This window comes from Microtus oregoni, unplaced genomic scaffold (assembly GCF_018167655.1).
Source record: "Microtus oregoni isolate MIOR12 unplaced genomic scaffold, Mior012 000025F_ref0000491, whole genome shotgun sequence".
NCBI lineage: Eukaryota > Metazoa > Chordata > Mammalia > Rodentia > Cricetidae > Microtus > Microtus oregoni.
Window position 1 is genome coordinate 20,851,174 of NW_024543084.1, and position 11,914 is coordinate 20,863,087.

General features: G+C 38.6%; 1 protein-coding gene across 1 annotated transcript; it reads left to right on the plus strand.

Moving 5' to 3' along the window:
- The first annotated feature begins 1,983 nt into the window (after positions 1 to 1,983).
- LOC121462754 (olfactory receptor 50-like) lies at positions 1,984 to 2,931 on the plus strand. Its single transcript, XM_041674634.1, has one exon. The coding sequence runs from the start codon at positions 1,984 to 1,986 to the stop codon at positions 2,929 to 2,931; it is 948 nt and encodes a 315-aa protein (XP_041530568.1).
- Positions 2,932 to 11,914: the final 8,983 nt, after the last annotated feature.

Here is an 11,914-nt window from a genome sequence, read left to right on the forward strand (position 1 = left end):
CATCTAAGTGGGCCTATCAGATCAGGAACAGGATATACATTCATCTGTATACAGATTATTATATATCCATTTTGAAATAAAGCAGGAAAAAATCTTTGTTGCTCACATTTAACTTCAACATACAATTTCTGTTGTGTTTTGTCCAACCCCTCCCCACCAAATCTCCGTGCTGTTTTGCTGCAGCAGCTGATGCTCACATTCCAGCTACTGTGTTGTTTGGCTCCAGTCTTCTTCTCCTCTTCAGCCAGCAAGCCACTTCGCATTTTCTGCCACTTCATTTTCTTGGGTGTTACTATTCTTGATCAGGTGGAAACCTTGTATCATAGCAAGTTAGACATCCCATCCTCCTGCTCCTTATACATCCTCCAACCTATATGCTTCCATTATTGGCACTACCTTAAGTTTTCCTTGTTTCTCAGAGCCCTCAGTATTGTCCTTTCTAAACAGCCCTTCCTAGAGCCCTGTTTTTATTATCTTCCTATGAGGTTTTTCCATTAAATGATATTCATAGATGTTATATCAGCTTCTTCATCACCTTGTCCCCTTGTAACTTGACATTTTTCTCAAAACCATGGATGCATATTTCTCTAAACCCATTTCTGAATATGTCATATATGGTATATAAAATGACATAAGAATAATATAGCTTATTGCAATATTGCTAAAATTAGCAAAATATTAGAAACAAACTAAGGAACGGATAGATATCTAGCATTTTCATTGTGATAAAGTAATTGCTACTAACACAGAAATGTGTAAGAAATGAAATATAACCAATTTCAGGAATAGCATACCAGCTGAATTGTTTTTTTTTAACATAGTGAGAGGAATAATATATAGGCATTTTAAAGATTGTTTTGATCACGTTGGGAGAATTGATACATTAACTGTAGTTAAAGCCTGGAAAGTGTGAAGAAGCTAAGGGTGAGAGCCCCACCATTCACAGAGACCAACTGGCCATTAAACATGTCTTCCTATAGAACTACCACTGAGCTCTCTCTCAGCTGCTGGGATATGGACTCTTGTTTTGTCACAATTCTTTTCCTATTGCTTAGTGATTGTTCACATGTATAGGTAATGGTTAAAGGGGAAAAAAGGAATGTCAGTTTAGCTAAAGAGAAAACCCATAGGAAATTTATAAAAAGTAATCATTTTTGACTTACAATCCTGGGTTGAGAACAAAGCAGGTGACATTTCTTTTGCTAGAAAAACACAGGGAATTGCCTTGGCTGATCTAAGAAGTGGTGGTCCTAAAAGCTAAATGCTCCCAGGTGTTGTGTGAGATGCTTTGGTTTGAGCTGAAGATGTTAATATGCAGTCAGGGACATTTTATGAAGCCTAGGAAGAGTGAAGGCAGAGTGAACACATGGGTGGAGAAATAGCTCTGCTATGGGAAGAATGCATAGCTGGTTGTGAGCTGTTCTTGGTGCTATGTATTGTTGCCACAGACTCATGCACCCAAGGCTTTGGACCTTTGCATATGCTGTTTTCACTAACTCCCCAGATCCTGGTATCTTGCAGATTTAAAGAAACTCACTGGATTCCCCTATCTGAATTTAATTCATGGAAATAAAGTGCTAGACTAGTGCTTTCAAGAGATGTTGAAAAGATATAGAGAACTCAACAACCATCACAATTTTGTTGACTTTTCTATTTGCTGGTCCCAATATGCATACTAATTCCTTAATCTAAAATTGCCCTAGTGAAATCCAGGTGCTTTGAGCTGCAGGTGGGTGTGACTTGATAATTGATATAATGTTTCTTATTTCTTTCTAAAAGACATTCTGTTGCCTTCTAGGTAGGCAATTTATACCCTGTTTGGAACCATCAGTAGCCCATTAAATTGTGACAAAATTCTTTATACTAAAGACAAAAACAGAGTAAGTGGTTCAAACTAATGTTATTTTCTGTATTGATATTTCATAAAATGCTTCTACAGTATAATCTTTCTTTTTCTATTTCTTATTACATTTACAACAGAAGATGAAGATCATAAGGAGAGATAATGAGAGCACAGTGTTTGAGTTCATCCTCCTGGGACTCCCCATCCAGCCAGAGGACCAAGACATGTACTCTGCCCTGTTCCTGGCCATGTACCTGACGACAGTGCTGGGGAACCTGCTCATCATCCTGCTCATCAGGCTGGACTCTCACCTCCACACCCCCATGTACTTCTTCCTCAGCCACTTGGCCTTCACAGACATCTCTTTCTCATCAGTCACAGCTCCAAAGATGCTCATGAATATGCTGACACACAGTCAGTCCATCTCATATGCTGGGTGTGTTTCCCAGGTGTATTTTTTTCTGTCTTTTGCAGATCTTGACAGCTTCCTTCTGACCTCCATGGCCTACGACAGGTATGTGGCCATCTGCCACCCTCTGCACTACACCACCATCATGAGGCAGAGCCTCTGTGTCCTGCTAGTGATAGTGTCCTGGATCTTGTCCTTTGCCAATTCCCTTGTTCACACCCTCCTCTTGGCTCGTTTGTCACACTTTAGAGACAATACCATTCCACACTACTTCTGTGATCTCTCTGCCTTACTAAAGCTGTCTAGCTCAGACACCACTATCAATAAACTGGTCATCCTTCCTTTGGGTACACTGGTAATTACTCTGCCATTCATATGCATCCTGGTCTCTTATGGCCGCATTGGAGCCACCATCCTGAGAAGTCCCTCACTCAAGGGAATCTACAAAGCCTTGTCCACGTGTGGTTCTCACCTCTCTGTGGTTTGTCTGTACTATGGAGCCATTATTGGACTATACCTAGTCCCTTCATCTGATAACACTAATGACAAGGATGTCATTGTGGCTGTGATGTACACTGTGGTCACGCCCATGCTGAATCCATTTATCTACAGTCTGAGGAATCGGGATATAAAAGAAGCCATGAGCAATATCTTCAGCAGGAGAGTCTGTTCACAGTGATGGGTGTAGTCTTCCCTGGTAGCATCCCTATTCCTTACTCCTCTTCTCCCATCCATCCTCTGTTCTCTGTCTCAGTGAATCTTCACATTTCTCCTTCTGCACTCACTTCTTGCGTTTTTTCTATAGTTGACTGTCTTGCTGACACTGAGTGTCTTGATAAGGTTTCTTCAAAATCTCCTACTTATTTTTCCTTGTATTACAAAAATTTAATTGTTTATATACTCATCATCAAGTCTTTTTTATAAGCTAGGTTTGTAGTTTCATAACAAAGATCTTTTTCATTTCTGAAGATGATAGAAATATTTCTTCCACTAGATTCATCATTTTATTTTATTTTTTACAATATATTCTGAATTTTTTGTCACTAACCCTAATTAGGAATTTCACTTAACATTTGCTTATTTATTTTTATATTTGTGTATGGGTTTTTTTCCTGCATATACGTCTGTGCATTATGCTTGTGCCTAGTGCCTGCAAGGTCAGGAAACGGTGTCAGATCCCCTGAGACTGGATTTGCAAAAGGCTGTGAGGCACCACATGAGTGAGGGAAATCAATTCTGAGTCCTCTGAAAGTGTAGCTACTGCTCTTGACTGATGAGCTATGTTTTCTGCCCTCATTTTTAGTCTTTGTAGTTGGCATTCGAAAGTACAAAGAGTTATGGGGTAAGATGTGATGTTTTCATACCTGTAAATAGTGCACAATATTCAAATCAAAGAAGGTATAGTAATTTTCTCAACTTATTTACCATATCTCAGTATGGAATTATTTCAATCCTATATTCTAGCCTTTGGGGTAATACATATTATTTATAATCACTGTACATTGAAAGATATGAAAGCAGTTATTTTTCCTACCTACCCATAATTTAGTACCCACTGACCAACCTATGTCCAACCCCTCCTTTTTCATTTTATTTGTAATCTTATGCATTTACCTCAAATTTTATTATTTGTATTAGCGTGGTGGTAATCAGTTGTTTAACGCACTGTGTTTTCTGCCAAGTGTTTAAGCCTGGTCACCAGCTGGGCGAAACTGTTCCCTGTAAAATGTGAGAGAGAGCACAGTTACAGACAAGCTCTACATGGAGCCTGAAGGTCCCGGGCTGGGGGAGTGTGTTGAGGCATCACACAGAGGTCTGAGACTTTGACCCTACCCTCCAAGTGGCGCTTTGGGTACACACAGTTATTCCATCATAACAAAGAGGCTCTGCTGTTTTGAGTGGGTGATGAAGAATGGCTAGGTAGATATCACAATGCCTCAAAAACTTAAATTGAAATTCAATCATGTCTGCAAAGCAGTTTACTGCAAATGTCATATTATAAAAGGAAAAAAAAAGAAAAAAAATTCCTTGCTCAACTACCAAAATATCACATGCTGTGAAGTGATTTTTGCCTTTGATCCTTGAGACCATGTCTCTGCTAAAGCAGAAAGACTTAATTTAGTTGATAGCAGCTGACTGGTATGACATGTTTCTGTAAGCTAGGATAGGAGAGTTTAATGTACTAGTTAAATGCCACCTAGCTAGTACTTAGTGGAACTTAAGCAAATGTGTTTGAGAAATATTTTCCCCACCTTTTAATTTTGTTTTGTACCATTTGCTCTGAAAAAATATTCTATTTTCATGCTGCAGTGCAAGATGATGATAAAACACTTCTCTTTGCTATTATTGTGTGGTGGCTCAAATGGAAGTGGCTGCTATAGGCTCTTACATTCGAACACTTGGTACCTAGTTAGTAGAACTGTTTAGGAAGGATTAGAAAATGGGGCCTTGTTGGAGATCTGTCATTAGAGCTTGATCTCGAGGTTTCAAAAGCCCACACCATTCCCAAGTTTGTTTTCATTGTCTCTTGCTTGTGAATTATGTACGTAAGCTATCAGCTGCTGTTCCAGTGTCATTCCAACCTGCCTGCCTCCAGGATCCCACCATGATGGTCATAGAGTTTAACTCTCTGAAACTGTATGCTTCAATAAACTCCTTTATAAATTGCCTCAGTCAAGGTGTTTTCATCACAGCAATATGAGAGCAACTAAAATACAGTGGACACTTTTTTCTTTAAGCATTGTGCTATTATGAACTATGATACATTGTGCTATTATGAACTATGATACAAGTATTCATGTATGAGCATTTGGGATATACGTGTAGGAGATCCTATAAACTGTACACTCTGAAAAGTTGGGGATTGCAAAACATATTTATGCTCAGTTTAACCAACACCTGCTAAGTTTTCATGCAAATAGACTGATAAAAGCCAGCCTGAAAAGTTTTGTGGTTCTAGCTGCATCCAAGAAAATGAAAAATAATAAAGCTAAGAAGAATGATCAATGATTTCTAATTTGTTTAGTCTAGTGGGACGGAGAGATGAATAGTTTGAGCAATATAGACTCTAAGAAAATACATTGTATATGATGCTACAACTGTGGATAAATATTATTATGCAGTTTTCAAAAACCAAATGGACATAAAGGCAAAAAACAAAAAAAAAACTGCTGTAGAATACAAGATGGAACCATAATCAAACTTTAATAAATGATTATAAATCAATATTGCTTAAATAGAACAGATGTGCTATACAAGTTGTTAATAGTAGTGTTTTGGTATTGTTGTGTGAAGAGATGGCATGCCCAAACCAACTCCTATAAGAATAAATATTTAATTGGGGCCTTGCTTACAGTTTTAGAAGGCTAGTCCATCATCATAATGGTAGGAAACAATGAGACATGACATTGAAGCAGTAGCTGAAAGTTTTGCATCCTGATTCACAGTTAGAAAGACAAACAAAGGGCCTGGCGTGGGATTTTGAAACCTCAAAGACAACCCCCTAGTGACACACTTTCTCCAGCAAAGCTATAGCTCATAATCTTTCCCAAATAGTTCAACTAACTGGTGATTAAGTATTTAAATTTGTGAGTTTATTGGGGCCATTTTCACCAAACCACCACAAGGGGGAATGGCATGTTGGCCAAAAGATTGTAAGAACGCTTGCAATTTTTCAGAAACTTGAATCTTCTCTAAAATGGTTATAATTTTTTGAGAGCTATACCACTTGAAAACTCTTCTGTGTATCTGTGAATTCTTATTATGTTATTTCTTGTACAATACCTGGTAAATGACAAATTTCTTTTTTCTTTTTTTAAACAAAAGTAGTGAATGGCAAATTACTGCTTGGTTTTCCTTACTATATTCCTGCTCATTAATAAGGTAAAGCACCTGTTGAGTATTTGTAACAGAGGTGGTTGTCTCTCCATCTATGTTTCTTGTAGAACAGTTATGTACAGGGATCATGTTTCAGGTGAAAAGACAGAAGCATGTACTTTACCTACTACTGTTAGGGATAACTAAGCCTGGTTCTGTGTTTCTCAACAGCAAAAAGCTACCTTTTCACAAGCATAGGTTGGATCATAAGAACACCCATATTTACCATTGCTATCTTTTAGAGTTTGTGTGCACTCAGTTCATCCTGGTTTGTGTTGATCCTTAAAAGTGTGGGCAGGAGAATATCTAGTCAGGCTGTTAGAAATTCTTGATACCAAATTGAGTTCACAGAAGACCATCACTGCTCTAAGATATTTTTTTTTTCAAAATGGAAAAAAAATGTATGTACATAGCCAACAACATGAATGTAGTAGCCTGTTTTTCATCTGAAATACTAAAGTATGGTATTTAGTGTTTTAAAAACCCACTGCCGCTCAAAGAACTGTAACTCCATTGCTACAAGATTATCTCTGTTCATATCAATTATTTTGTTTAACTATATTCTTTGGGACAAAGAACAGATTTAAGAGAAGTTTGGTGACAGGTCATTGATCTAAGCCACCACGTGCTAAAGTGTGCCCACACTATGTCTGTGAGACAGTACATTCTGAGGCTAGAAAATTTTCCAACAATTTTGATATAAAGAGTCTTTCTCTGTTGTGCCAGTCAGTTACCAAACAATGACACTGAGACTTATTAATTATAAAACCTTGAACTTAGTTTAGGGTTGTTTTTTAACTAGGTCATATAACTCAAATTTATTCATTTTTATTAATTTACATTTTGTCACGCACTGCTTATCCTGCTTCTTCCATGTCTCATTGTGTTTTCCTTACATGCCCAGATTCTTCCCCCTCCTTTCTCTCTGTCTGGAAGTCCTTTCTATACAGCTTGTTAGATATTGACCATTAAGCTTTTTTACTACACCAATAACAGCAATACATTTTCATACAGTGTACAAATATTCCACAACATTTCTCCATTTTTTCTAAATATAAAAGAAATGTTTCACTTCTAAAATAGTAAAAATAAAGACAATAAAGAAAATTATCAGGTTAACATTGTATTCACAATGTCCAGCCCATTTGTATTTGTCAAATTAAGAGAAAATACTCTATTATTCTATCTTATCATGATGAATTAAAAGTTTTAGAAATAAACTATTTCTAATCATAACTTGTATTAACTTCCTAAAACTATCCTTTTAGACCTCAAAATATTTTCTTAGATAAGCAATTTAAACTTTTATGTCACTCAATTTTATAAACTTTCCATCCCTCCTAAACAATAACTAACATCCATAACCTACTGAATGACCAAAATCCACCCATTCCACCTCTTGAGAATGTGGACGTCATATTCTCTAGACTGCTTCCTGTTGTCTGGGGTTGATGGTGTCTGTGGGGGACCCTGAGAAAATTAGGTTAATGATCAAGTCCTGGGGGAAGTAGCTGTATAATCTTTTGTTTAGTCTGCATGTGATGGGAAAGTGCAGAGCTTATCTGAAATCTTGACTGGAGTAGTCTGTGAGGCTGGACAATCTCAGCCAGCAATTGGAAGTTGGTTGTGGACTTTTTATTGTGTCCCAGATTTCCTGAATGTTTTGTGATGAGAATTTGTTGGCTTTGCTGTTTTCTTTGATCAGTGTGTTTATTTTCTCTATGGTATCTTAAGTGTCTGACATTCTTTCTTCTATCTCTTGTAATCTGTTGGTAGTACTTGTCTTTGTAGTTCCTGTTCGTTTACCCAGATTTTCCATCTCCATCCTTCCCTCGGTTTGTGTTTTCTTCATTATTTCCATTTCATTCTTCAAGTCTTGAACAGCTTCCCTTACCTGTTTGATTGCTTTTTCTTGTTTCTCTTGGTTTTCTTGGGTATCTTTGAGCTATTTATTCATTTCCTCTACCTTTTTGTTTGTAATCTCTAATTGTTTATGGCAGTTTTTCACCTCCTGTTTAAGGTCTTCTATTATTTTCATATAATTCAATATCCTGAGTGAGGTAACCCAGACCCAAAAAGATGAACATGGGATGTACTCACTCATAATTGGTTTCTAGCCATAAATAAATGTCAATGAGTCTGTAATTTGATATCCTAAAGAAGCTAAATAAGAAGGTGACCCCAAAGAAAAACATATAGCTATCCTCCTGGTTATGGGAAGTAGACAAGATTGCCGGGCAAAAAATTGGGATCTTGGGGGTGGGGTGGGAGGAGGGTAAGGGGAGATGGGGAGAGAAAAGTGAGAAGGGGAGGATGGGGGAACTTGGGGCAACGGGATGATTGGGATAAAGGAAGGTTGGATAGGGGAGCAGGGAAGCACATATCTTAATTAAGGGAGCCATCTTAGGGTTGGCAAGAGACTTGGACCTAGAGGGGCTCCCAGGTGCCCAGGGCGATGTCCCCAGTTAGTTTCTGGGGCAGCTGAGGATAGGGAACCTGAAATGGCCCTATCCTATAGCCTTACTGATGAATATCTTGCATATTACCATAGAACCTTCATCTGGCGATGGGTGGATATAGAGACAGAGACCCACACTGGAGCACCGGACTGAGCTCCCAAGGTCCCAATGAGGAGCATAAGGAGGGAGAACATGAGCAAAGAAGTCAGGACCACAAGGGATGCACCCACCCACTGTGACAGTGGGGCTGATCTATTGGGAGCTCACCAAGGCCAGCTGGACTGTGACTGAAAAAGCAGGGGATAAAACCGGACTCTCTGAATATGGCAGACTGTGAGGGCTGCTGAGAAGCCAAGGACAATGGCACTGGGTTTTGATCCTACTTCATGTTCTGGCTTTGTGGGAGCCTAGCCAGTTCGGATGTTCACCTTCCTAGACCATCATGGAGGGGGAAGGACTTTGGACTTTCCACAGGGCAGGGAACCCTGACTGCTCTTCAGACTGGAGAGGGAGGGGGAGAGGAGTGGGGGGGAGGGGGAGAGGAGTGGGAGGAAGGGGAGGGAAATGGGAGGCTGGGAGGAGGCGGAAATTTTCTTTTTCAATAAAAAAAGAAAAAAAACATCAGTAATGAAGGAGTTAAAAGGGAAGCATCAAGAGTAATGATAGAGATAGAAGGGCACAGAAAGAACACAGAAGTATGAAGAATAAAGAAAGAAACTATCAAGAGAGTGTGTGAGTGTATTTTTCCTCTAACCCCTTCAGATAAAAAGTCTCAGTTCGTGCCAGAGCTGTGAATTTTCCCTTTGGGCCCTGTGGGGCCTGGAGGCTGGTTTATTAACTTCTCAAGGAATCAGTAAGTATAATATGTTTGAATAAAAAGACAGCACTTTCTTGAACTTAGATTTCCATGTTTCTGTTACAAACTGGCAATATAAGGATTGATTTGGAATTAATTTCATAGGGGACTGAGTGGAAAGTTGTACTGATGGATGTTATCTGGATAGGTGAGAAATGCATCTGTGTTACACCAACCCCCCTGGTTTTGAAGACAAGACTGAGCCTGATGGAAACCACACTCTGTTCCCCATGTTCTGAGTGGGGGTGAGATATGAGCACCTCCTCCTTCCATTCAGAGTGATTGTATCATAGTGTGCTTCTGTCATTGTGCAGTGCCAGAAGTGTCTGAGTTTGGTTACCACATTCAACCATCAGCTTAGTTCATTTCCCCTAATTTAAATAATATGCAAGTAAGTTTTGAGACCCTAAGGTTCCTACAGGCTTCCTTTTTTTCTGTTAGCTTTATTCCTCCAAGGATAAAACTCATCAGCAAACACTCTTTACTTCAAGAAGTAGCTGTTTCCCCAAGGAGGACACTGAAATGTAGTAATTATATTCTGACTTTAATTTAGACTCAACATGGCAGTGTTATCCTCTGGGATCCTCTTTGTCTTTTGTAAAATTATAATTTATACCAAACACTCAAGAGCTACAGGATAATGTTCATCAGTATATCTCAGCTCACAAGGCCTCTGACTGCCACCATGGAACTCCCTGTCTCGTAGAGATCCCACTTATTACTCTGTCTCCCATGCCTTCTATAGAGAAATGAAGGAACTCTGTCACTCCTTGAAGTCGAAGGTATCTGTATTTACCATCTAAGGGGCCATGACTAAGCAGGAGGAGAATTTGCCCTCTGTAGTATGAGTGTATGTGTTTGATCATGAATGCATATTGTGCCCTACTTTCTCTAGGATCTACTTCTCCAGACCATGCACAGTTATTTATCATGAATAGAGTTTCTATCTAAAGTTTAAGAAGATATCATAATAGCTCCATGTAGAATAATTTATCTCAAACTCAGATAATACCTAATTCAGAAGAAGAGGGATCCATAGTTTCTTTGTTTCTAACCTCCAGCATCTTCCTATGTTTCTTCCACATTTTTCACCAAATCTCTGTAACTGTATCCATCTCCACTGGCACTCATGTGTATGCAGTGAGTACATTGTGTCTAAACTGCAGCAACCATCCCCTGTTCAGCTCCCTCTGATACCTGGTTTTGCTGTAACCCCACTTTACTCACTACACAGTATAATGTTTAAAGTTTTCTGCCAGTTCTTTACTCAGATCTTTCCTTGCATGTAATAATGCTTTGGATGGAGAATTGGAACTTTTTATTGTAGCATAAATGGCCTTATATACCTTTATCTTCAGTAATATTCAACTCTATAGATTTTACTAGAGTGACCATGGTTTGACTTACCTCTATTCCTCAATGCCTGAGTCCTGCCTTCTCCAAACATTCAAATATCATGATTCCATTCACAGAACATGTAATAGCCTTTCTCACCTTCTGCAGTCTCTTGTGTTTGGCTGTCTATCAAAATCATGAATATATACAATGCTATAATTCAACTTCTTGGAATTGATCATCTATCTATCTATCTATCTATCTATCTATCTATCTACTATGTAAAATGGTATTGGTAATGCTGTTTTCTTGCACTATTGGAAATAGTAGAAAATAATAAAATTCTGTGCCCCCAGATAGCTAAGTATTATTTCATTATAAAATTGATTTTTTGTAAACATAGTGATGGATGATATAACTGAATGAATAATTAATCTGTGGTAACAAAATCACATTACAATGTTTAAGGTGGTAGACTGAACAATGTAGAGATTTTTCAAGACAATTTCAACAAAGATGATAAAATTGGGATAGTAATGCAAACTTTAATTACCCCTTCCACCAATGAGCAATTAGTTTGAGCTTTCTTTTTTTAATATAGTATGATTTTAATTTTCATATAAATAAAGGCCCCAGTACTTACTTGTCCTACTATAATAAATTCCATAGTCTGAGAGATTTAATAAACCAGAAATATATTTCTCAGCATTCTGAGGGTAGAGAAAAGCAGGATGAAGGTATATTCAACATCTGGTGAAGGCTTGCTTTTCAGTTCACAGGAGGAATCCACTTGCTCTGTTCTTATAAGAAGGAATGGGGAGCTTCAACACAGGACTCCGGGGGAACACAGACATTCCACTTGTAGTGTGGCTCTTGCTTTTGGGAGCATTTCCATTGCATCTTGAGTAGATTAAGAAGTCCCATGTTTGGAGAGGAAAAGCAGAGCAAATCATTTCATTTCTTTTCAAGAAAACAAAGGCAGGGGTGCTGTGGATGTGCAAGAAGCAGTCTGATGGAGAGCAGGGTTCACGTGTCTGAATCTGTGGTCCTCAGCCAGAACAATGGCTGCTTACAGTTGGGGAGGCTTCTAGGTTCAGCTGCTAACCCAGTGAAATCAAGTCAAAGGCTGCCAACTA